General features: G+C 53.9%; 1 protein-coding gene across 2 annotated transcripts; it reads left to right on the top strand.

Annotated features, from left to right (window-relative positions):
* The first annotated feature begins 111 nt into the window (after positions 1-111).
* On the top strand, positions 112-10154 carry TOB2 (transducer of ERBB2, 2). Of its 2 annotated transcripts, none has more exons than XM_055396196.2 (2): positions 112-586; positions 6266-10154. In XM_055396196.2, exon 2 carries the CDS (start codon positions 6361-6363, stop codon positions 7396-7398), a length of 1038 nt encoding a protein of 345 aa, XP_055252171.2. In that variant the 5' UTR covers positions 112-586; positions 6266-6360; the 3' UTR covers positions 7399-10154. The 2 variants fall into 2 exon arrangements, with proteins under 2 accessions (XP_055252171.2, XP_055252172.2); XM_055396197.2 differs by having other exon boundaries at positions 112-590.
* Positions 10155-24634: the final 14480 nt, after the last annotated feature.

Raw genomic sequence — 24634 nt, 5'->3', positions numbered from 1 at the left:
GCCCGGCGCCGGGCCCCGCCCCTGTAGGGCGGAGGGACGCATCACGCAGGGGTGGGGAAGCCGGATCCGTGCGCAGGGTTGCTAAGGGTGAAACTTTTCATTGACTTTGCTCACTTCGGGCCGGGGCGCGGGAAGGTGTGAGTCTTTCTCCCGCGGCGAGAAGCGAGCGGCTCGGGCGACGCGCGGCCAGAAGGGCAAGACCGTCCTCCGGCCACAGCCCGGACCGTCCTCCGCCCCGCGACGCGAGCCATCCTCCTGGTCCTCCAATCCCCGCGCCGTCGCTGCCGCCGCCGCCGGCTGGCCCGCCAGCCCTGCGTCCACCACCACCACCAACAACCCCCCCCCTGCCGCGCGCCGCCCTGCTGCTGAGCCCGACCTCCAAAAAAAGCGAAAAGAATTACTGAGAGTCACAGCCCATAAGCCCCTCTCACTCGTTCCCCCCAACCCTCCACGAAGCAAAGGACACATCGGCCCCGGGCCCGGCGGCGCCCAGGAAAAGGAGAACCTCCGCTCGGCTCGCAGGACCACCGTGGAGGGAGAAGCCGCCCCGCGGCCAGCACGCAGCCCCGCCGCGGCGGAGACCCGAGTGAGTGAGTGGAGGCCGTGCGGGCGGAGGGGGGTGGGATGGCCCCCCCAAGGACCCAAACAGGCCGGAGACGCTTTCCCCCACCCCCGCTCCACTCCGGCTCTTCGCTCTGTTGGACGCTCCACGTTGCTGTCGCACCCCCTTACACCTGGCCAGCATTTTTTTGCCCCCCTTTCCACCTCCCCACTGGAGCCCCGTGCTCCTCTTTCCCTCGCGTTCGCTTTTATCCTGGGGTATCCCTAAGTCTCTATCCCAGTTTCAAGTGTGACCACCTCCTGGGTGGGGTGCGTTTCCTCCCTCCGTTCTTAATATCCTAGAGAGTCGCTAGCTTTTCCTTGTCCCCCCCTCAAAACATAACTCTCAACACCATTAAATAAATCAAGAGGAAGGAAGAGGATCGAGGCCTTCTTGCTTTCCTCCTCCTTTCCCCGTGTACGGGGAAGAGGGGGTGATGGTGGTAATAATTAATAGGGTTTATTTTGAGCCCTGTGGAGCCTGAGGGATGGAGAATGGACACCCCCCCATCCCCTTTTGTACCGGTCAGTGATGACAGTCCTCTGGTCGCCAAGCCAGAATTCACCATTTTGGCTTGAGCTCTTTATCCTCGTCAGTGTTTTAAGGGAAAACTCGGCGGAAAAAAGTACCCTTCCAGCAATATCAGTGGATACTAGTTGACCCTGGTGAGGTGCCTCAGAGGAAGAGCCCTACTCCTAAGCTCCTGTCCAGAGGATGGACTGTGCCCTTGACCAGAGACGGAGCGGGAGGAGGGAGCAGAGAGACGAGCGACAGCTGGCAGCCCTTTCTCACCCCCTAGAAGAGCCAGAACGCCACACATCAGGCGACAACTTAGCGGCTAGCCGAGGGGGTTCCCGGATGTCAGCTCCGTATCTTAACCATTTTTTTCCCCTCCTTCCTACCCACCCTACCCTGGGAAAGGGTCCCTCATCTTTGATTTAACAGCAGAAAAACACCCCTGTTGCTTTCTTGGGTGCCTGCCCCCATCCCCCTCTTAAGCGGAGTGGGGAAAGAAGCTTGTGTGGGAGGAAGGATTAGGGAGGTTTAACACCCTGTAGGGGAGCTTTGCCTAGGATCTGGTAAGTCTGGTCCATAGCGCAGGTCTTTCAGTGGGAGGAGACTCACCAACAATTTTAAGTATTAAAAGATGTTGTTCAGGTGTCAGATGTACCGTTTTTCCTTCCCTGCCCGGGAACTCTTTCCCATTATCTAGCCGGCTCCGGTTACTCGGACTTGGATTAGGAGAGCAGTGAGGCTTGGGCCCTGTTGGCGTCGGGCCTCTTGATTGTCGGCCCAGCGCCTCCCCGCAGCTCAAAACTGGGAATTTCTTTGGCCGAGAGGACGGGAGAACTGGTTGAATTCCTGCCTGTCCGTTCCTGGCTGTGAGGGTGCTGCAACGGAGCACGCTGAGCATTAAGGGGAAAAGGCTCTTTTCTCTTTGAACCCACCGCCCCTAGAGCAACTCCAAAAGGAAACCACCCAGCCCAAAGAATACAGATTAAAGTGGCAGGGGTTTGAGGCGGGGAAGGAATGTGACCCTATCTATCCCAGCCTACCACCTTCACCCAAAAAAAAAACCAAAAAACTCATTAGAATCTGATCCTTAATTCAGCAGTCATGCGAGGCAGTGAAGAGAGAGGAGGAGGAAAAGTTTAGTTTCTTGAGAAGTCGAGACGGATATGGTGGGATGATAAAATACGAGGTTTTAAGGGTAGAATTTATATAAAATGTATTAGGCCGTGGGCGGGGAAGGCGGGGGTGGGCGCAAGCCCGCCACAGCGCGCATGTGCAGCGGAAACTTTTCCTGGATTCTCCCACCCTCCGCAGGGCATGCGTAGTTCCCTGTCTGAGTCTTCGCAAAGTACGCAGGGAAATGTAGTGTGCAGAGAAAGTAGGTCACTTGCTCCAACCTGAACGAGAGGTTTCTGAAGACTACAATTCCCAGAGTGAAGAGCCCGCCCGTCTTACGTTGGGGCGCAGTCAGGTCTTCCTGGATTCAGAGAAACCTGGAGTGCATAGGACGAGCCCTCTTAGTTGGAAGGAACCTTGTAAGCCGGCTTGGGCTTGTTTGAGGGACGTGGTGTGAGACACTGGGTGGGGTGTTGCGGTCGGTCGCTGCAAGTCCTGGAAGCCTTTCAACCACACCCGCCCGTCTGGGCCACCGCCTTCCGGACCAGTGGGGTGGGGCCACCCCCTGTCCCGCGAGAGCCAGGCCCCCACTGCCCAGCACCGGGTTAGTGACATCGACTGGCCTTGTCAACGTTGAGATCGCCGAGTCCTCCTTCCACACTCACTTGAATCCAGTAGGATGATTTGGATGTTAAGGCTTGTGGTACACATACTCAGAGTTTAGGGGCCAAGTGGTTTCCCTCACCATCTCTTTTTCACCTTTAAAACATAACTTTTTCTTCTGAAAAATGTCCTTCACCTTTTTGTCACTTCTCTGGCGTTTCCATTATCATATCGTTGACTTGCAGCCACCTTTCAGCTTCTTTCTTCCCCCGCTTTTTGACATTCTCTTGAGCACTTAACTCTTTTAAAGCACAAGCCAACACAGGGATCTGAATCCAGGATTAACTTTATTGCTGGAAGTAAAGCAAGTGAAAGAGGATGAGATTCTAAATTAAATCTGACAGGAAATTCCCTGGTGGTCTAGTGGCTAGGACTCTGCACTCCCGATACAGGAGGCATGGGTTTGATCCCTGGTCAGGGAACTAGATCCCACATTCCAGGACTAGGACCTGATGCTGCCAAATAAATAAAAATAAATATTAAAAAAATAAAAGCAGACAGAATTTTAATCTCATATTTCAACTTTCTTAATGACAAAAGGTCGATTTTGCTATTGTTAAGCACCTAGCCTTTTTTGTGTGTGTGTGTCACTTTTCTGGCCTTTTGCACCTGAGTCAGAGTTGTAGAAAGTCTTTGAGTCCTCTCCTGTGGTTTAACTTGAATCTACTTGTTCCTTTTATTGAAAAGTCCTTATTTTTAAGCTTTCTAATTTTACCACATTGTATGAATATTTAGTATATAAGCATTAGAATTTGTATGATAGCCTTAAAAAAATGAACAAACTGATCTGAGCGGTCACTCCTATCTTTAGTTAAAGACAGCAGTAGTGCTTTAATCCTCTGTTCCATAAGCTTCTTGAAGTCAAAATTAGAGCCTGAGCTGATAAAGCAGAAAAGCTCATTCTGGTTGTCCGGCATTTTTCTAAGGTTCCACCCCACAGCCATCTGGCCTGGCCTGTTCTCCAATTAAAGAAGTGAAGGTGGTATTATATACTTCCTTATTTGTGCAGCAGTATCACAGAGGTATAAGTTCGTGTGCAGTGTTAGTTGCTTATGCTGCAGAAAATGGCTAGCTAGGCAGGGCTGATGACAGTGATTCTATTGTATTTTGAGGTGGGAGGCTTATTTCCCAATGACTTTGGCCTGCATTTAAAACGCTCCCATTTTGAGGCTGAACTATTCAGAGGAGGTGACTTGGAAGGCAGTTGGCAGCAGAGTTTGAGAAGGCATAGATGGGTACAGGAGCCCTTTTGGACTGTGTGGCATACCAAGAGGCCATGTGGTGCCTTGGGAGAAGTGTCATATGTCATGTTCAAGGTCTCCTTTTCAAAAATACTTTGAAGACACTGTCTTTAACTCCAGGCCCATTCCTGTGAATCAGTGCCAACTTTCTTCACAGCTCTTTAGTTTCCTATAGGTTGGACACTCCTAGTGGGCCACTGTGGCCCTTACAGACCTCCATTCTTGGGGGAGTGGGGGGCATAGTCCTGGTGGCTAGCTTTGCATCTGGTGGTGAAGTCATTCCTCATAAACAGAAGGCTGCTTATCTTTACCATTCTTTTCTTTAAACCTAGAAGGACCCTGGAATTAATCTTTGGTGACCATGAATAGACATTTGAAGACATATGGAGATGAAGTCTGTATTGGAGGCCAGAACAGAGGGGAAGGCAAGGGTCTTCTGAGTTCTGAGCCTCCCTGTGGAGGGCTCTGGAGAGGCCACGCTCGTAGCATTTATTTTGATGCTGCCCGTGACCTCTCAGACCTGAGATGAGGGTGGCACTAGACTTAGCCAATGTCATCAGATACTCCATATTGACCCAGTGCGTTTTCTCTGATACCTCAGAGAGCTTTGCCTGAGAGTTCATTCCTTAAAGTGCCCCCAGGGAACCATGGGCTCAGACCCTACAATTGCAGTGTAGTGAGCTGGGGCAGGTGTTCAGAAAGCTTGAGATCCTCAAGCCTAGAGTGAGCACCTGGATACTCTGTGCTGGACTCCAAAGAGATTTTAGTCAGAAATCCAGCTCCAGGGACAGAAGATGCCTGTCCCGTGTCGTGAATGAGTCTTGTCTCTGGGCTGAGCTCAGCAGCACAGTCACACCCAGGGGTCTGACGGGGGAACATGTTCTGGCTCTGTCGGCCTCAAAGATGGCCCTTTTCAGTTCAGGTCTCCCACAGTAGGAGCCTGGATCTGCCCTTGTGGAGAAAGCGAGCCGATTAGGATCACTGCTCTCAGGACCTCACAGATTGTCTTCCTGAGAAATGAGGCTGGCCCAGACCTCAGGAATAAACCTTTCTGACCTCTGTGGATCTGGCTGTGAGAGAATCCCAAAATAACAAGCTGAGTGTTTATGTTGGGCTGCCTCCTCTCCAGGGATCTCCAAACACTTGATAAATCTGGTCCTGTGCCAAGGACAGGTGGTCAGATAGTTCCTGGGAGGCTGAGTGATGATGGGTCCCCAGCTGGAGGCTGTAGGGTGATGGAAAATTTCTTCTCTCTGCCCACCTCATCACAGCCAGAAACTGCAGAGATTTCCCTGAAGCCACACCAGTACTGCTCCTGAGGCTTTGTTCGCCTAAAAGGCTCACTCCCCTCTCCTATCCTCTGCTTCTCTGGGGCAGCCCCTACTCAGCAGTTCCCTTTTTGGTCTGTGTGTCTGATTGTGATAGGTCTTGGCTTTTTCGGGGGGAATTGTGCTCCAGTCTCTGTTCTTGGAGGTTTATCTGGATGGAAATGCACACCTTGGTTACATGGTCTGCAAAAAAAAAAAAATCAGTTCTGCCAATACCGAGTGAACCAGAGCACATACACACCCAGGGAGCCCAGGATAGCAAATGGGATGTGACTGGATATCAGCCTCGCATGAAATGCTGGCGGTGCTACTTCCTGTTCAGGGACCCGTATCACTTTTCATTTAAGGGGGAGAAATGAAGAGTCTAAACTCCTGTCATGACCTGTGACAGTTTGGGAGTACAAATTCCCTGAGACATTTTGGAAACCAGTTAGTAAGAACCTTCCCCTCTCCTGATTTAGGAGCTCAGTTTTTTGGTGTGGTTTTTTTTTTTTTTTGGTGTCACTCACAGTGACCTGAATTCTCAAAATAGTGGAAACCACAGCACCCCTATTTCTTTAGAATTACTTAAAATATTTATCAGGTGCCTCCTAAAATATCATGTCACTGATAAAAGGAAGGCTCAGAAGAAAGTGGCCCACCCACACTCTCACATACAAGCCAGTCGCTAGTGGAGCAGAAATGGGACCCTGGGTCTCTGTGTTCTAAAGTTGGTGCTTTTCTGTCTTTTCGGGGTCATCCACCCCCCACTCCCCCGACTTTCTGCATACCTGCTCACGAAGCCTTTCTTTTTCATTTCTCAGAGTTGTCTGGAGCCCAAGACTGCCCGCCTCACGTTTCCTACCACTGCCCTCGACTTGTGCACATACCTGCGCTGGTCTCCGCCTAGGAGAGGACCATGCAGCTGGAGATCAAAGTAGCCCTGAACTTCATCATCTCCTACCTGTACAACAAGCTGCCACGGCGCCGGGCAGACCTGTTTGGCGAGGAGCTCGAGCGACTCTTGAAAAAGAAATATGAAGGCCACTGGTACCCCGACAAGCCGCTGAAGGGCTCTGGCTTCCGCTGTGTCCACATCGGGGAAATAGTGGACCCCGTGGTGGAGCTGGCCGCCAAGCGGAGTGGCCTGGCGGTGGAGGACGTGCGGGCCAATGTGCCCGAGGAACTGAGCGTCTGGATCGACCCTTTCGAGGTGTCCTACCAGATTGGTGAGAAGGGGGCTGTGAAAGTGCTGTATGTGGATGACAGCGAGGGCTGTGTTGCCCCCGAACTGGACAAGGAGATCAAGAGCAGCTTTAACCCTGACGCCCAGGTCTTCGTGCCCATCGGCAGCCAGGACAGCTCCCTGTCCAACTCCCCGTCCCCGTCCTTTGGCCAGTCGCCCAGCCCCACCTTCATCCCCCGCTCAGCCCAGCCCATCACTTTTACCACCGCCTCCTTTGCGGCCACCAAGTTTGGCTCCACCAAGATGAAGAAGGGGGGTGGGGCGGCAGGTGGGGGTGGGGTGGCCAGCGGGGGAGCAGGCGGTCCGCAGCCCCCACAGCAGCAGCCTCGCCTGGCCCGCTCTCCCACCAACAACCTGATGAAGCAGAAGAGCCTCTCTCTGTCCCTGCATTCACTGAACTTCATCACCGCCAACCCAGCCCCTCAGTCCCAGCTCTCACCCAACGCCAAGGAGTTCGTGTACAACAGCGGTGGCTCGCCCAGCCTCTTCTTTGACGGGGCTGATGGCCCGGGCAGTGGCTCCCCAGCCTCCTTTGGGGGCAGTGGCGCTGGCACCTGCAACAGCAGCAGCTTCGACGTGGCCCAGGTGTTTGGTGGTGGTGCCAACAGCCTCTTTCTGGAGAAGACACCCTTCGTGGAAGGCCTCAGCTACAACCTGAACACCATGCAGTATCCCAGCCAGCCGTTCCAGCCTGTCGTGCTGGCCAACTGACCCCCTACCTGCCCGTGGGGCCAGGAGCACCCAAGACCACAGGAAAGAGAAAGGAAAGGAAAGGCCAAAAACAGAGAGGAAAAGCAAGATAACACAACAAGATTTCCAGTCTTCTCACTCTAACTTCTAGAAACAAGATCCAGCCTAGGCATGGAGTGGGAGGGGGCTTCCGAAGCAGTGAATCGGGTTTAACTTGGGCCCCCCCTGCTGTTTTCCTGCCTGCCTCTTGATTTATTTGGTTGGTTTGGGTTTTATATTTCTTTTTTTTTTTTTCTTTTTTACATGTAGTTTTCTATATAACATCTTTAATTAGTGGCTTCCTGTGCTAAGAGTGATCCAGATGTGAATTGCTGCTCCCTGCTCCCTCCTTCCCTCCCTCCTTCACACGCCTGGTTTAAGACTGGTGTGTCCAAGCTCACAGGGAAGGAAGAACTGCAGCTGGGGCCCGGCCCTCCTCAGAACAGGGAAAGACTGCCCCGTGTCACTGCCTCCATCACCCAGCTGTCCTCTGACTCAAAGCCATCCAACCTCAGCAGGCCTTCTTGGGCCCTGCCACCCAAATAGGTCTGACTCTAGCCCCCGCCCCCGCCCCCTCTCCGGCCTGGGCCTTAGGGAGCTGCCAGCTGGCCGCCTGACACCCTCCCCCCGTGAGCTGATGTCTGTGACTCCAGGGAGGTTAGCAGTCTGTCTGGTGTCCCTTTCATCTCTGCCCTGTGGCCTCACGCCACCATTCCCATCTGGCCCAGACAGTCACCAAGGTCCTGGAGCCCCAGCCATTGGCACAGGCGGCCTCTCCTAGAGCCCCCTCTTTCTTGGGCCTGCGCTGGTGGGTGGGGGGGTGGGGTGAGTGTCGGTGGTATGCATTCGTGGTTTGCTGTCCTGTTGTATGGGATTCCAAGCCATGTGAAACTTGGTCTCTAGGTGTGACTCCGGGTTGCAGCAAGTGCTTATTTATGTGTGAGGTTGGGGAAAGGGCTGAGGGGGGACTGTCAGTCCTTCTGTGGTTCACGTGGAGGGTGAGTCTGGCTAAGTCTGACACTCCCGGGGAAAGCAGTGCAGAAACCACTGGTTTCCCAACTGCGGAGGGATCTGCACTTGGTTTGTTTTTGACCAAAAAAAAAAAAAGGTTAGCAGTGAGGGACTAAGGAAACATCCAGCCTCTGATACCTAAGAGGAGAAGTCCCTGGACTCGGACCCTCCTATTGTGTGACCTCAGCCCAGGGTGGGAACTGCTCCCCTGAGTACCTGGGGAAGAGGGGATGGGAGTTTGGGGTCAGCACCTGCAGTGGGCAGTCCTAAGCCTTGAATTGAGACTTTGACCTTTGGGCTGCCATTGTTTTAGTACATTTCTTCCTCTGCCTCCTGGGGAAACTCTTGGTACCTCCTGCCCTCCCCTCACTGCCCGATCCAGTCCCCTTGGGCCCTGATGCTCTGAGGACGTGATGGGCTGGACAGGTGCGTGGCCCCCACCCCACCCCCACCTCTGCTGAAGAGAAGTTGTTGTTTTGACCCGACCCCAATGGGCTAGCTTTCCACACCATGAAGCTTTGGCAAGTGGGTTTGGGCATCAGGGGCCCCATCCCCAGAAAGTCCTAAAGCCCTTGGCACGCCCCAGTGACCCCAAGTGGGCAACCACTGCGGCAGTGGGTCCCGCCCAGACAGACACTGCCAACCTCCTCTCCCTGCAGTGGACACCAGCTCTACCTCCCTGAGCAGGGCAATGCCCTGGCTCCTCAGCCCAGCACCATCTGTCCCCCTAGACTTCTCAGGGGCCAGCCCAATCTGGGCCACCCTCTCCCTAGCCCTCAGCTCCTGCAGAGGTGACAGGCCCAGGCTGTTCTCTGGGAAAGGTTGGATGCTGCCTTATGCCCCTTCCCAGCCCTTCCCCCCACACTCACACACACAGACACCCGCCACACCTAGTCGTCTCGCTTCTCACCACATACAGGGAAGGGGAGACCAACCCCTTAGTGTCTTTTGAAATAAGAAAAAATGTGTGTTCAGGAGCATGACTCCTGGGCTGGGCTCTTGGGCCCACTTCAGTGTGTCTGTCTCAAATCTAGGCATTTTTGCTTCAATTTTATTTTTTTTAAGAAAACAAAACCGAAATCTGCACTAATTTACCTGGTTTCGTAGGAAGACTTTTTTTTTTTTTTTTACATTTTTTGGTGTCCGTTTGTATTGAATAATTTGCTACATTTGTAAAATGTAAGAGGTATATATAATATATGTATATTTCTAACGTAAAAAAATGTAATTTTTTTCTTTTCAAGATTTTTTCTTAAAAAGAGGAAAGATATTTTTTCAGGAAAAACAAACTTTAAAATAAAAAAAGAGGAGAATAAAACCTATTTCTCCCCTTTCCCCATCCTCTCTCTGTCTACCCCCCTTTCCCAGGAACAAATCAAAAGGTGGATTGTCTTGTAAAGAATGTAAGCTTTTTAGTCCAGAATGATGTCTTTTTCTCAATGCAGTGAGCTGTAGGTTCTCTAGTGTTACCCCTACGGATGGGAAGGGGGCATTGAGGCAACACGCAGAGGAGCCTGGGGGAGCAGGGTAACAAACTTGTTTTCTTTAGTGAAGGAGGAATACAATCAAGCATTTTGTATTCAGAATGTTGTGCAATATTTTGGAATGGAACATTGGTGTGTTTAGAGATTTAGTTTAAAAACAAAACAAAAAGATTGATCAAATCTGTACAGTTTATATTGTTCCAGATTTTTTTAAGTTTGTATTAAAAGCATGATATATAATAACGTGCTGGCTCCCTGTTTGTTTTGTTTCCGGGGCCCCTTTTGGGAGAGGGAGAGTTGGGAGTGATACCTGTCAGCTTCGAGAAATGATTGGCCATCCTCAACGTGAGCCCTGGAGGGTCACGGTGTTGTGGGCCCCTTTTTATCATCTAGCCCATCAGCACAGGACACTTCAGGGTGCCCAGTCCCACGGGGCCTTTTCCAGTTTCCATGAGGTGGGGAACTGCCCTGCTTCCTCTGCCGACAGTGGTGAGAACAGGACACGCCTGTCTGTGGAACAGCAGCCCAGGGAGGGCTCAGCCTCCAGTCTGCTCTCCACCTCAAGGGTGAAAGGTGCCTACCTAGGTCAGGTTCTGTCCAAAAACCTGGTGCTTCTTGGCCGGGCGATTCCCGAGGTGCTTCAGGGGTGAAGCGGCCTATCTGAGCTTGGGCCTGGGGAGGAGCTGGCCCCCTGCCTTGCCATCTGCTGCTTTTCTTAGCAACTCAGCCATCTCCTCTGCCCTCCACCATCTCCTCTACTGTGGGACCTGGCACCTCCTTTCCCAGCAGAGATGCACACCAGCCCCGCAAGGCCCATGGGATGAAGAAGGCGGCTGTGTTTGTTGAGTCTTGTTTTACCCTCACAACAACCTGATGATAACAGGTACGATCTCCATGGTACAACTGAGAAATGGCCTCCATGTTAGACTACCTGCTAAATTCATAAAACTGATAAATGGGGAAGCTGATTTTTTGACCCATGTGTGTCCTTTTTATAAAACTATGGTAACTGTCACGGAAGAGTGACACAGGGTGGCATGGGAGGTCTGATCTTGCCCCCTCCATCCAGGCTGGGGCAGGGGACAAGCGGCTCTTCTGGGGCATCAGCAGGATGGGGGTTTCCTCAGGCCCCTAACTGCCCCCCCAAACAGGACAACACCAATCCCTGCCCATCCGTGTGTGAACTAGACATAGAAGGTCTCAAGTCAGGCACCCCACATCTGCACGAGGTCCCAGGAGCTCTTGATGTCCAGCCGCTCCATGGGCCGCTTCCCCCAACAGAGGCTGTTGAGGAGCGAGGCCCCAGTCCAGAGTGCCAGGCCTGGCAGAGGTCTCCCTTTCCCTGGCCCTGGCAGGGAGAAGCGCAGCCTGTCCCCGTGTCCCTGGGCACAGGCGGCTGCCCATTGCCTGTGGGCCCCAGGGCACCTCACATGTTCACTCCTATTTATGTTAATATAAATAAATCACCTAGCACAGACCCTGCTAGAGTTGGGGCCCCCAGCTACTCAGTCCCACTTCCTGTGCCAGGAAGCTGACAGGCCTGGGGGAGGCCCAGTTCAGGTGCCAAGATCACCTCCCCAGCCAGCCCCTCCAGCTGAAAGAACAAACGCCAGGGCTCCTGGTGGCTCAGTGGTAAAGAATCCACTTGCCAGTGCAGGAAACACCGGTTTGATCCCTGATCAGGGAAGATCCCACATGCCACAGAGCAACTAAGCCCATGTGCCACAACTACTGAGCCTGTGCTTGAGAGCCCAGGAGCTGCAACTACTGAAGCTCAGGAGCCTAGAACTCGTGCTCCACAACAAGAGAAGCCACTGCAAGCAGAAACCCACGCACTGCAACTAGTGTGTCCAGATTTGAACACAACTCCAAATTCTCCACAGCTCAGGCACAAAAATCATTGGTTCATATGTCCATGCGTCCATTTAATCATCAACTGCTGGCTCTGAAGCAGGGCAGTGGGAGACCTGGAGGTCAGGGGAGAAAGAACGTTCGAGTAGACTCAAATTCCTTGGGGAAAAGGCTCATTTATTCACAAACGCTCTGTGAGCACCCACTGCCCTGAGCGCAGGGGACAGCAGTGACAGGATAGGTGTGCACAGGGGGTCTAGGAGCCCAGGGATCAGAAGGCGAAGAGCCAGGAAGGGGCAGAGAAAGGCCATGGCCCCTCCCCAGAGAATGTGTCCAGAGGGCACCCATCAAGGAAACGTCTGGACTCTGTTCCCTGAGAAAAATGAGGTTTCCAGTCCCAACCCTGCCACTCCCGAGCTGAGTGACCTCAAGCAACCACTCCACCTACTCAGGTGCCTCAGTTCCCTCACCTCTAAAATGGGGATAATAATTACACCTACTTGTGAAAATTAACTACAATAGTGAGTGGGAAATGCTGAGCACAGTGGCTGGCCCAGAGTAAATGACAAGTATCATTTCATCATCAAGGCCATAATCACACATCCTCAAACACCACCAGCCAACGAGTTCAGGAGGCTTCCTTGATTCAGCACACAGGCAGAAACCCAACCCTGCCAACAGCTAGACCAGGCTGCGGCAGAAAAAAGAGACTCCGTTCTCAGGACAGATGCTGGGCTGGCCCCCAGTCTGCCCTCCGCAGGGGTAGGAAGCTGCTGTCGCCCAGCAAGGCAGTGTCCTGGGAAGGATGCCGGTCACTCCCAATGTGAACCCCGAAACTGCCTGGGAGTTTCTCCCTGGAGAGCAGGTGGGCGGGGAGGGGTGAGTCATGGCGATGGGAGAACCCGGCTCCATTTGCCACCGCCTACCTGGATCAGTGCCAGTCCCGAGGCCAAGGGGATGTCACTGTCTGGGCCCCTCACTGCCACCTCCCCACAGTGAGTCACGGGGTGGAGGGCCACACGCCTGTCCTCCCTCCTCCCTTCCCTGGGTCTAGCCATTCTGGCCAATTTCTGAGTGGGCAGGGCCTAAGAGCAGGCTGGGACCCGCCCGGAAGTCTCCGAGTCCCCGGTCAACAGAAACCTGCTGATTTGCTGGGTTTTAATTTGGGGAATTTCAACTGCCAGCGAAAGAAATGGGTCCTCGTAGCTGCCGATTCTGTGTAACCTCAGATATCTGTCTCTCCCCTTGACTTCTGTCCCATTTGTACAAGAGGCAGTGAGTCTTGGCCCCTGTCCAGCTAGGCCACTGGGGCTGGACCCTGGGCCAGCACCTCTTCCTGCCCCACTGGGTCCTGAGCCCTGGTGAGGGCCCTGGACCATGGGCTGTGGTACCTTCCCCAGAGAGGGGAGCAAAGAGCGATGGGCTGAGGGCCCCACAAGCATGAGGACTTGCTCAGAATCCTGCTGGGCTGTGGCAGGGCTGGGTGAGTCCGGGGAGGAGAAGATGTCTGGCCCAGCCACCTGGACATCTGGCTTCTGAGGCTGGCTCTGCCCTCACCTGCAGTAGGAAATCACCCAACATTCAAGGTTTATCATTCTACACTATACGGAGCCCCCATTAGTGCTGGACACGGTTCCAAGCATGCAGCACGAGGGTAATTCCCCAACCAGGGATGGAACTCGTACCTTCTGCACTGGGAACGTGGAGTTGTAACCAATGGACAACCGGGGAAGTCCCCCAGGTGTCTTCATAAAGCTATTTTCTATGAACCACAAAAAACCAAGTGATGGATGTATCAGATGGTGAGGATGCTCCATTAAGACAATCAAAACTGGTGATGGCAGCCAGTGACCAAGTAATCCCTTGAGATTGGGTGGTTGGGGGAAGGCAAACCATCCCAAGTAGGGAGCTTTCGACCTGTGACCTGAATTACAAGAGTGTTAGCAGAGAGAACAACAGAAGAGTCAGCCACATCCAAGGGTGAGGCAGGAACAAGCATGGTGTGCCCAGGGAATGAAAAGACCAGCCATAAACAAGGGACTGGAGAAGGAAATGGCAACCCACTCTGGTATTCTTGCCCGGAAAATCCCATGAACAGAGGAGCCTGGTGGGCTACAGTCCATGGGGTCGCAAAAGAGTCAGACACGACTTAGTGACTAAACAACAACAACAAGAGACAGGCAAGCAGCACAAGATGAAGTTGAAGGAGTTCTCAGGGCAATATCATGAGCCCCCAGCCCAGAAGGCGAGGTGGGATCTAACCTCCAATGTGAGTGTTGCCACTCATCCCCAGGCTGCCCCATCTGCTCAGGCTGGGAGCAGAGAGAAAGAGTTCTCTCGCACCTTCAATCAACAAACCTTCCCAGAGCCCCTTCCTCGGTGCTAGGTCCTGACCCGGGCTCTGGGCATGGGTCTGCTGGAGGACAGGGGGACTGCTGGTGGAATGAAGGCACTTCCCTGGTGGTCCAGTGATTAAGACTCTGCGCTTCCATTGCTGGCTCAGCTCCAGGGCAGAAGGATGCTCAGGGAGCCGTAAGTGCCCCAGTGAAGCTGAAAGTGAAGTCGCTCAGTCGTGTCCAACTCTTTGCGATCCCAAGGACTGTAGCCCACCAGACTCCTCCATCCATGGAATTTTCCAGGTAAGAGTACTGGAGTGGGTTACCATTTCCTTCTCCAGGGGAACTTCCCAACCCAGGGACCAAACCCAGGTCTCCCACATTACAGGCAGACACTCTACTTACTGTCTGAGCCACCAGGAAAGCCTAAGTGCCCCAGACGAGGTTCCTATCCAGCCTAAAGGCTCTTCAGAGGGTTGACAGAAGATGATGGTGGAGTAGCTACAGCCCAGCACACATGCCAAGTACAACGGCACCTAGACTCAGCTCTGAGGGGCTCCATGCAGTGGGTAGACAGGCAGGAAAAGGAACAAGACTCTAAAGCAGAGAAGCGAGGGAGTAAAGCTGTGGGCACAATATGTGCAGATGACCTCCTTCATGAAGCGACAGAGATATCCAGAGGGTAGAATAGTAAAACTAAAATTATAAGACATCTAAACATCAACAGAAGAGAAACTTTCTTGACTGGCCAGTGGTTGAGAATCCACCTTCCAATGCAGGGGACTCAGGTTCAATCCCTGGTCAGGGAACTAAGATCCATATGCTGCAGGACAACTAAGCCCGTGCATTACAACTACTGAGCCCACTGGCCCTAAAGCCCGCGGCCTGCAAGGCCCGCAACCAGAGAAGCCTGTTCACTGCCAGGAGGATATATTGTCACAGTATATACAAGTATCAAATCCTTATGTTGCTGGGGCAAACTAATACAATGTTACAAGTCAGCTTTCCCGGCAGTTACCGACTGCCCTCGGGGTCCAGTGGTTAAGAATCCGCCTTCGGATGCCAGGAGACATAGGTTCGAGGAATTACACTGCTGGTGGAAATGGAAAATGGCACAACCACTTTGGAAAATAATTTAGATGCTTTTTTAAAAGTTAAGCATTTATCTACAACATGATCTCCCCCCATTCCATTCTATTCACCAAGAAAAGGAAATAAATGTCCATACAAAGACTTATATACAAACGTTCATAGCAGTTTTATGTGTTAGCCCTAAACTGTAAGCAACCCAAATGTCCTTCAGGAGGTGAATGGCTGAACAAACCCTTGTAATCCACACTATGGAAAACTACTCAGCAATAAAAAAAAAAAAGTACTGATAGATGAATGAAGCTCAAAATACTAATGCTGAGTGAAAGAGCAAAAAAAAAAAAATACTGTTTGAATTTGCTTATGGAAAATTCTAGAAAATGTAAACTAATCAGGTTGCAAAAGAAAGCAGGTAAGTGGTTGCTTGGGGACAGGAGGAGGAGGGAAAGGGGCAGGAGGGAGGGATTAAAGAGGGGAACATAGGAATTTTTGGGGGGTGACAGAAAATTTCGTGATTTGACATATTATATACCATGAAACCATCGTCACTGTTTATCAATTATTCCTCGATAAAGCCGTGAGACAAGTCATAGTCCCTGCCTGCACTGGGCCATGTTCCAGTGCGCAAGATAAATAGTAAACCTGATAAACAAATGAGAAAAATACCCTCAGAGAAACAAAACCACATGGCAGAACTTGGCAGAGGGGCAGCAGGGAACTGTGGGGGAGGGCACCTCTGTGTTCCTCCCCTCTATGTGCCCTCACTCCCCAAGGCAGCCCTCTGCCTACCCCACTCAGCCACTGTGGGGCTTTGCCCAAACCCCCGCCTGTCTCTGCAGCTCGGCTTTCTTAGCCCTGGGCCGCGAGGGGTGGGAGACAAGGCCTGGCCTCTCATGCCTTGGTTCTCTGCCCAAGGGGGGCCTCTCACCTGGGCCTGGCTAGCTTTGGGGACAGGGACAGGCAGAGCAAAACTGCCAGGGGCAGGAAAACACGCTTCTCAGGAACCCAGCTGGCTTCATCGGAAAGGCACACCAAGGAGCCTATCTCTCTGGACTGGGGTCGTCTTCTGGGGAGAGGGCATGGTTTGGAGCAGCGGGCACCCCTCCTCGGCAGGACTCGCAGAGAGGCAGGAGGGGCCGAGGCGTGCCAGGCCCCGGGACAGGCAACGTTGGCCTGAGGCCCAGAGGGGTGGGGCAGGAGGTCATCGGCCAGGGGCGAGGGGCCCACTTGGCCCTCTCTCTGGACACAATGTCCTGGACTGCTCCACAGCTTGGCTGGCGGACAGGGAACAGTGGCTGGCAGAGGGTTCTGGCAGCCAGCCCAATGTGGGGGAAGCAGCCTGGCCCGAGCAAAGGCTGGTTCTTACAACCTGTCCTGCCACCTTGGGCAAGGAGCGGACCAGCTTATCCGGGAGGCAGGCAGGGGGCCTGGTGCCCTGTGGGGACCTCAACAGTCTCTCCCTACCCTGGACCTTAGTGGCTCCATGTCACCCACAGCCGCTGTCACTTGAGCTAAGTTCGCCAAGAATATAGAACCCTAAAAACCAAGGTTCTGTCCCTCACTGCTGGGGCCTGAGGCAGGTCACAACCTCCCTGAGACACAGAACTCCACTTGGAAAATGGTGTCGACTTCCTTGGGCTTTAGTACTTGAAAGCATTTAGGATAGTTACCCTCACAGAGGAAGCCCTTGATGGAATAGTTTGCTATAACTGGGTAATGCTGGAGACTCAGGAGACAAGGGTTCGATCCCTGGGTGGGGAAGATCCCCTGGGGCAGGAGGGAGAATGGCAACCCACTCCAGTTTTCTTGTTTGAAAAATCCCATGGACAAAGGAGTCTGATGGGCCATGGTCAATGGGGTCACAAAGAGTCAGACACGGCTGAGTGAGTGGGCACACGCGTGTGCGCACACACACACACAGGCACGCATGGAAAGCATTCATTGTGTTTAAGCACCACAAAGGTCTGGGCAGATATCTCTCTCATCCCAAAGCCTGCTTGTAGAAGGTGCTCAAAACATGTTGGGTGGGCTACTTCAGAGAGTGCAAACAAGGGTGGCACTGCAGGGGACCCCCGGATGCTCCCAGGGGTCTTGTGGGAGGGCAATTGGGCAGAATCTGCTGTGCGTCATCAGCGGCCCCTGCAGGATCAGCCCCACCTGCAGCTGCCAGCCAGGCCACAGGGCAGACCGGGACCACGTGCTCCCTGGTCAAAAGCCAAGGTCCACTGGGAGCTGACTGGCCGGGCGGGGGCACCGCCTACCAGCCCAGGGCCAAGCCCAGGCCCTCCGTTGTGTCAGGTCCTGGGAGGGGTGAGTGAAGGAGAAGGACAGTTCATAGATACCTTGTTAAGTACCTAGCACGTGCTGACATGCAGGGTTCTTCCCTAGGACATGAGAAGGAGGGCCCGTGAGCAGCCCCATTTCCTAGGTGGGGGCACTGAGACTCAGAGGCAATTTACTCAAGGTCACTCAGAGGGTGGGCGGAGGGATCAGTCACCACTGGGCCTCACCGCCTGACTAGAATTCAAGATACTGGTGGCCCACGCACAGTGCGGAAGATTCCTCAGCAGGGGACCTCCAGAGCCCCCAGGGTCAAGGCCAGGGAGGGAACTTTTGTTCAGATGAGGAAGCCGCGGGCCTCACCCGGAGCTAGGGCTCTCACCGCAATCTAGGCTCCCTCGGGGGCTCCAAGATCCGGGCGACAGCGGTCACTCCCATCCCCCCCCATGCACCGCCCCGCTCGCTGTACCCTGCTGGACAGCTGCCTCAGTTTCCCCTCTCGCGCTAAGTAGAAGGGGAAAGTGCTGGGAGAAGAAAACTGACGCCGAGAGACAGGGCCAGACCGATCCTTTGCTAGACCCCCACTCCGGCAGAGAACAAGAGCGAGGGGGCGGGGTAGGGGCGGGTTACGTAATCGGTGGCGCGGGGCGGGGCGAACGTAAGGGCGGGGCGGGAAAGGGGAGGGGAGGGGAGCCGCTGGGGGAAGAGCAGTTCCCGGGAAGAGCCCAGCTGTTCCGTCCTCTCGACACCAGAGCAGCCCCCCTCCGCGCCCCTCCACTCTTCCACCTCCCGCAACCCGGTCTTCGGCCCCAGAGAGCTGGGGGACCAGGCGGGCCTGACACCTGGGGAGACCAAGGCCCAAAGCAAAATCGGCGAAGTCGCCGAGGCCGGGGCTGGGCGTGCGGAGGGGCCGAGACCGCTCCCCGGGGCGTGGGGGAGCCCTGTACTCCGAGCCCCTCACTGGCTCTCCAGTGCCCGGCCTTGGCCCCGCGCAGCCTCCTCTCCAGCGCCTGACCCGGCCTGGTCCCTCCTCCCGCTTGGGCCTGGCTTGGAAGCTCGGCCCCGCCTCGGGGCCCGGAGGTTCCCCCGCACCTCCCCCCACCCACCGTCCCTAAGGTCACCCGGGACCCAAGGGAGCTCCCGGCCCTCTGGAGCGCCTCTGCCTCCCCCGCTCGCCGGTGGCGGTTCCTGCCTCCCTGCTCGCACTTTCTTCATCCACCCGGGCTCGCTGTTATTTATAACCGCGTCCGGCTCCCCAGCACCGAGGGCAGGCGGCTGCAGGCCGGGCGCTGAGGCCTGCACACGCACCTGGTGCAGCAAATGCGGGCCTCTGGGCCCACCTTTGGCGCGTAGACGGAGGAAGCCCCGCGCCTAAGCCTGGCAACTGCCATCCGAGGTCATTCCCAGACCCAGGTCCCTCCTGGACGGCACTGGCTCCCCCTCCCTGGTGGTCATGGCATCCCAGGAAGCTCCAAAAGTAGGATCCTTGGGGCCACTGGAAGGCTTCTTGCGATGCGGGTTCCGGGGTTCCGCTCCAGGTCCCTTTGCGTGAGCCTCCCGGGAATGACGCCTGGGATTCTGCATTTGAAGCACGTTCCCTAGGAGAATCCTCAGCTTTCTAAGATTTGGGAACCGTCTGTCCTGTGGTTGCTTTTGGGGAAGGGAGAATGCAGACAGCAGGATGGTGGCAGGTTGGAACTGCCCCTTCTTTGGTTTGATGGAGCAGGATGGAAAGGAGAGGTTCAGTTCAGTTCAAGTCGCTCAGTGTGTCCGACTCTTTGCGACCCCATGAATCGCAGCCCGCCAGGCCTCCCTGTCCATCACCAACTCCCGGAGTCCACCCAAACCCATATCCATTGAGTCAGTGATGCCATCCAACCATCTCATCTTCTGTCGTCCCCTTCTCCCGCCTTCAGTCTTTCCCAGCAGGCTTTTCCAATGAGTCAGCTCTTCACATCAGGTGGCCAAAATATTGGAGTTTCAGCTTCAACTTCAGTCCTTCCAATGAACACCCAGGACTGATCTCCTTTAGAATGGACTGGTTGGATCTCCTTGCAGTACAAGGGACTCTCAAGAGTCTTCTCCAACACCACAGTTCAAAAGCATCAATTCTTAGGTGCTCAGCTTTCTTCACAGTCCAACTCTCACATCCATACATGACCACCGGAAAAACCATAGCCTTGACTGCTGCTAAGTCACTTCAGTCATGTCCGACTCTGTGTGACCCCATAGATGGAAGCCCACCAGGCTCCCCCGTCCCTGGGATTCTCCAGGCAAGGACACTTGACTAGATGGACCTTTGCTGGCAAAATAATGTCTCTGCTTTTCAATATGCTGTCTAGGTTGGTCAAAACTTTCCTTCCAAGGAGTAAGCGTCTTCTAATTTCATGGCTGCAGTCACCATCTGTAGTGATTTTGGAGCCCCCCCAAAATAAAGTCAGCCACTGTTTCCACTGTTTTCCCATTTATTTGCCATGAAGTGATGGGACTGGATGCCATGATCTTAGTTTTCTAAATGTTGAGCTTTAAGCCAACTTTTTCACTCTCCTCTTTCACTTTCATCAAGAGGCTCTTCTTCACTTTCTGCCATAAAGGTGGTGTCATCTGCATATCTGAGGTTATTGATATTTCTCCTGGCAATCTTGATTCCAGCTTGTGCTTCTTCCAGCCCAGCGTTTCTCATGATGTACTCTGCATGTAAGTTAAATATGCAGGGTGACAATATACAGCCTTGACGTACTCCTTTTCCTATTTGGAACCAGTCTATTCTTCCATGTCCAGTTCTAACTGTTGCTTCCTGACCTGCATATAGGTTTCTCAAGAGGCAGGTCAGCTGGCCTGGTATTCCTATCTCTTTCAGAAGTTTCCACAGTTTATTGTGATCCACACAGTCAAAGGCTTTGGCATAGTCAATAAAGCAGAAGTAGGTGATTTTCTGGAACTCTCTTGCTTTTTCAATGATCCATTGGAGAGGTTAGGGCAGAGCAATTAAGGGCCTGGGGGGAGGGTAGACTGGAGGACTTGGCCAGAGAATGAATTGTGGCCTTCATGCAACATTCCCAGCCCCATCAGAAAAGCCAACTAAGGGATACAATAGATCCCACCATTCTCCTGCAAAGTGGGCCTTGCCCCCACCTTATAAGGCTCAATCTAATTCGTTCATCCAAGCCCTGGGTTTGGAGTAGTGCTCAGCCTTAAGACTTGCCAGTCCAGGAAGAGAGGCAGGCAGCAAACAGCAATTACCGTCACAATGATAACTGTGATCCGATGGAGCAATGATGGCTCACAGCAGAATTGTGAAGGATGAATAGGAGTTCCCCATGAAGATACGATACAGGAGGGGGCATTCCAGTATCCTGTTCAACTGCTCAGAGACCTGAAATAGCAATCTCTGAAGGAATCTATGAGCAGCTCAGCAGGTCTGATCTGAGTGTCAGGAACATGGTGAGAGATGAGGCTGGATGTTCAGGGAGACTTGGCCAGGCTGAGAGGACAGATGTGGTCCTGAATGGGGGCTTGGAGCCCATGGAGGAGGGATGGGAGGGAGGCCGAACAGGACATCCTGACAGCACCGATGGCAGGGCTTCCCTCCCACCTCTTCCCTGTATCCCCATGGCAGCCATTCATACCGGCCCCACCCGGCTCCAGAAGCTCAAACTGGGGACTGCCAAGAGAGACGGGACTCCATCCACACCAGGCTTGATGTGCTGTGAGGCCTGGAGTAGGTGATTTTGTGCTCCTGTGTTTCAGTTTCCTCATCTGGAAAATGGGGGCAGCACTGATCCCTGCCAGTCCCTCCTCCAGATCAGACCGTGTTTGTTCTGAACAGTTTTGAGCAAGGTCCTGGTCCTAGGCGTTTGCTTACTTGGTGCCTCCCCCTGCCCTCGTCCAAGTGAGCCTTCTCCCCAAATGGTTCCCCACCCCATGCCCACTAGACTTCAAGAGTCACTACTTGAGGGCCAGCACTGCTAGCTTCCAGTTCTGGAGCTGCCAAATCCCTCAAAGGAGGGGGCCTCAGGCAAGTCACAAGTTCCCTGGGCCTCAGTTTTCTCAAATGCAAAATGAAATACTCCTGAGTGTTGGGGGAGGAGGTGCTCTGGGCAGCCCCTCTGGACAGTGACAACCTAGGCTGGCTCTTCCCAAACACAAACAGCGCCCAGGTGCAGAAAGGGCAGATGAGGACCCCTCTGCCCTGCCGTGTCCCCGCCTCCAGCCCCTGCCAGGGACATCCTGTGCCCCGGTGATGTCACCAGGGCCTGGGAGCCGTGGCCGGCTGTGGTTGACAGCACTCAGGGTTTATTTTTAAACTCTCAGGGCTTAGTCAGCTCCTGCCCCTTCGACCCCACCCCACCTCCCCCTGCCTACCCTGTCTCCCGCAGCCCTGCTGAGTCCCCAGCCCTTCCTTGAAAGTTCTCTCCACACATGTTCTGCTGTCTGAGCGCATCCACCAGGCTTCTGAGGGCCACAGGGAACCAGGCCATTGGCCAAATATCTCTGACCACCTAATCCAGACCTGCCAGAGTAAACAGATGGGTCCCTGGAGGTGGATCACAGCCCCCTGTGCCTCCTGGAGCCCAGAGAGGATAAGGAGCTTGCCAGGGTCCCACTGCCAGGGCTGGAGGGTCATCAGGCTCTCCAGACACCTGAAAACCTTGACTAGGCCTTGGGGTTATCACTGAGGATTGATTTGGATTCATTTTTAAAAACAGCTTGTTGCCTGTGGGCCTCAAGGCTTTCTGAAAGCCGTGCAGCTCAGACAAGCTGCAGAAATAGACTGGGTGCTGGGGCAGCTCCCAGAGGCACCACAGCCCTCACCCACACCCTGGGCAGGGTGCGTGTCCGTCACAGTTGTCACACACTTACCCTCTCAAGTGACTTTACACTGAGGACCTGTCAGCACCCTGAACTTGGAAACATATGCTGATGAAACACCTCTTTTATCAGTTTCATATGCTGGCCTTCTGGAGAAGACTGTGGCTGAAAATGAGATTCTACTTGAAAAGCCCATTTGAAAATGGCAGCCTTGATTCCTCACACTGTTCGTGGGGTTCTCCAGGCAAGAATACTGAAGTGGTTTGCCATTCCCTTCTCCAGTGGTGATGGACAGGGAAGCCTGACATGCTGCAGTCCATGGGGTCACAGAGTTGGACACGACTGAGTGACTGAACTGAACTGACTCCTCACAGCTGCCCTGGAAGGCTGGGCAAGGGCTGATGTCCTCTTTGGGGCTTGTCAAAGTCATACAGAAGACAGAGGAAGGTGGGATGCAAACCCTGGCTCGATGGGCAGACTCCCCAGAACTCCTCATCCCAGACGCCTTGCTCCCATTTGCTGAGCCCCCATTCTCCCCACTCCACTGTCTCAGGCTTACATATCCCCTCCCTCCCCAGAGAGAGCCTAGAAGTCCAGGCCCTCGGAAGCAGACAGCTTTCCCTTCCTTCCAAGGCTCTTTGGATACCCCCAGATGGTGTCCACCAGTAGCAGCTGAAGGGCAGGCTGGGCGGGGCCAGGGTAGCTGGTGCCTCTCAGCACCGCCTGGCACGGGAGGCCATGCAAGATTTGCTGAGAGGATGAATCTGGAGGCTGGACCAGAGGTCACAACCCAGGGACGTGTCCGCAGCACCACCTCGTGGTGACAAAGGCACTCCTGCTATACTATCCCTGGTGAGGTCATCCATTCTCTGTAGGTTCAGTGGACGAACTTAGTGAGCAGGTACGGTACTATGATGTATGGATGGCACCACTAACTCAATGGGCATGAGTCTGAGCAAATGCCAGGAGACAGTGAAGGACAGGGAAGCCTGGCGTGCTGCAGTCCGTGGGGTCACAAAGAGTTGAACACGACTTAGCAATGGAACAACTATGTACCAAGTACCAGGCAGGCCAGGCACTGAGAATGGGGTTGGGCTGAGAAGATCTAGGGGACAGCACTCCATGCAGATGGAATGGCAAATGCAAAGGCTCTGAGATGGGAAGGGTTGACCCAGGAGGAGCAAAGGGCCAAAAGGGGTGGAGAGGGAGGGGAAGTGCATGGGGTAGGTGGCCAGGTCTCAAAGGGCCTTTGAGGCCGCGTTGACAAGTTTGAGTTTGTTTCTGAGTGTGCTGGGAACCATGGGATATGACGTGGTTATAGGCAGGTGTGAGGAGGACAGGCTGCAGGGTGAAAACAGGCAAGCCGGAGGAGGCTGCTGGAACCCAGGCAGGACACATGATGGCTCACTCACCATGGCATGTGTTCGGGGGCAGGGAGATGTGGCTGGATTCTAGAACTGACAAGAACCATGGACAGATTGGATGGGGCTGTAAGATAAAGCAGGTGATCTAGGATGACCCCAGGGCTCTGTTATGAGCACCTGAGGGATGGTGGGGTCCTTTCTTTTGGTTTTTTTTTTTCTCTCTGTGAGTTGCTTAAACAGTGCGGCCAAGCCTCATCTTCACCATCTACCCAACTGCTCGTCTCTTACATCTGACAGAGTTCTCACTGCTCTACTCTAGACCCAGGAAGTTTGGAGACAACCGGGCCCATCCTCCTCTCTAAGTAGTCCTGGGGCCTAGTTTGAATTGAAAGGCAAAACCACAGGTAAGCCCAGGAATGTGCTGAGTCATGTCTGACACACTCCCTCAGCCTGCTCCTTCATGGGTAGCAACGCTGTGAGCTAGGAAAGCCTTTGCAAGCTCAGAAAGTGTAAGAGAGATGCAGGCCCCGGACCCAGAAATATCGGTGCTTTGACGGGTCCTTTCTTTTGAAGGGAAGACTGAGGAGGAGCAGGTGTAGGGAGACCAGGAACCTCTGGGCAGATCAAGGTAGAGCTGGTGAGGGAGCGGGTGGAGGTACTGAGTCTGGAGCTCGGGGCAGAGGGTGAGGCCGAAGACACCTGTGGAAGTTGCTGGGGTATGGATGGTGCTCCAGGCGTGGAGGTGAGCGAATGACCTGGGGAGCAGGATAACTGCTGACCCTGGGGCTTCTGATATTTACAGTTTGCGGGGACAGGAGGAGCAGCTAGGGAGGAAGGTGAACCTGGAGCTGGTGGGGAGAGGGTTTCAGGAAGGCCAGAGTGGGCAACTGGGCCGAATGCTGCTCGGAAGTCAAGAAAGATGAGCTTGAGAATGACCCAGGTTGATGTGGCTACACCAAGGGAGTCATCAGGGTGACCCTGCGAAGGTGGC

This window comes from Moschus berezovskii, chromosome 6 (assembly GCF_049115385.1).
Source record: "Moschus berezovskii isolate FMDL1 chromosome 6, NW_MosBer_1.0, whole genome shotgun sequence".
NCBI classification, from domain to species: Eukaryota; Metazoa; Chordata; class Mammalia; order Artiodactyla; family Moschidae; genus Moschus; species Moschus berezovskii.
The sequence above is the reverse complement of the archived record's forward strand: the minus strand, read 5'-3'. Positions and strand labels throughout refer to the sequence as shown.

Excerpts from the sequence above, each read along its gene's own strand:
- TOB2 (XM_055396196.2), top strand. The coding sequence starts at position 6,361 with ATGCAGCTGGAGATCAAAGTAGCCCTGAACTTCATCATCTCCTACCTG.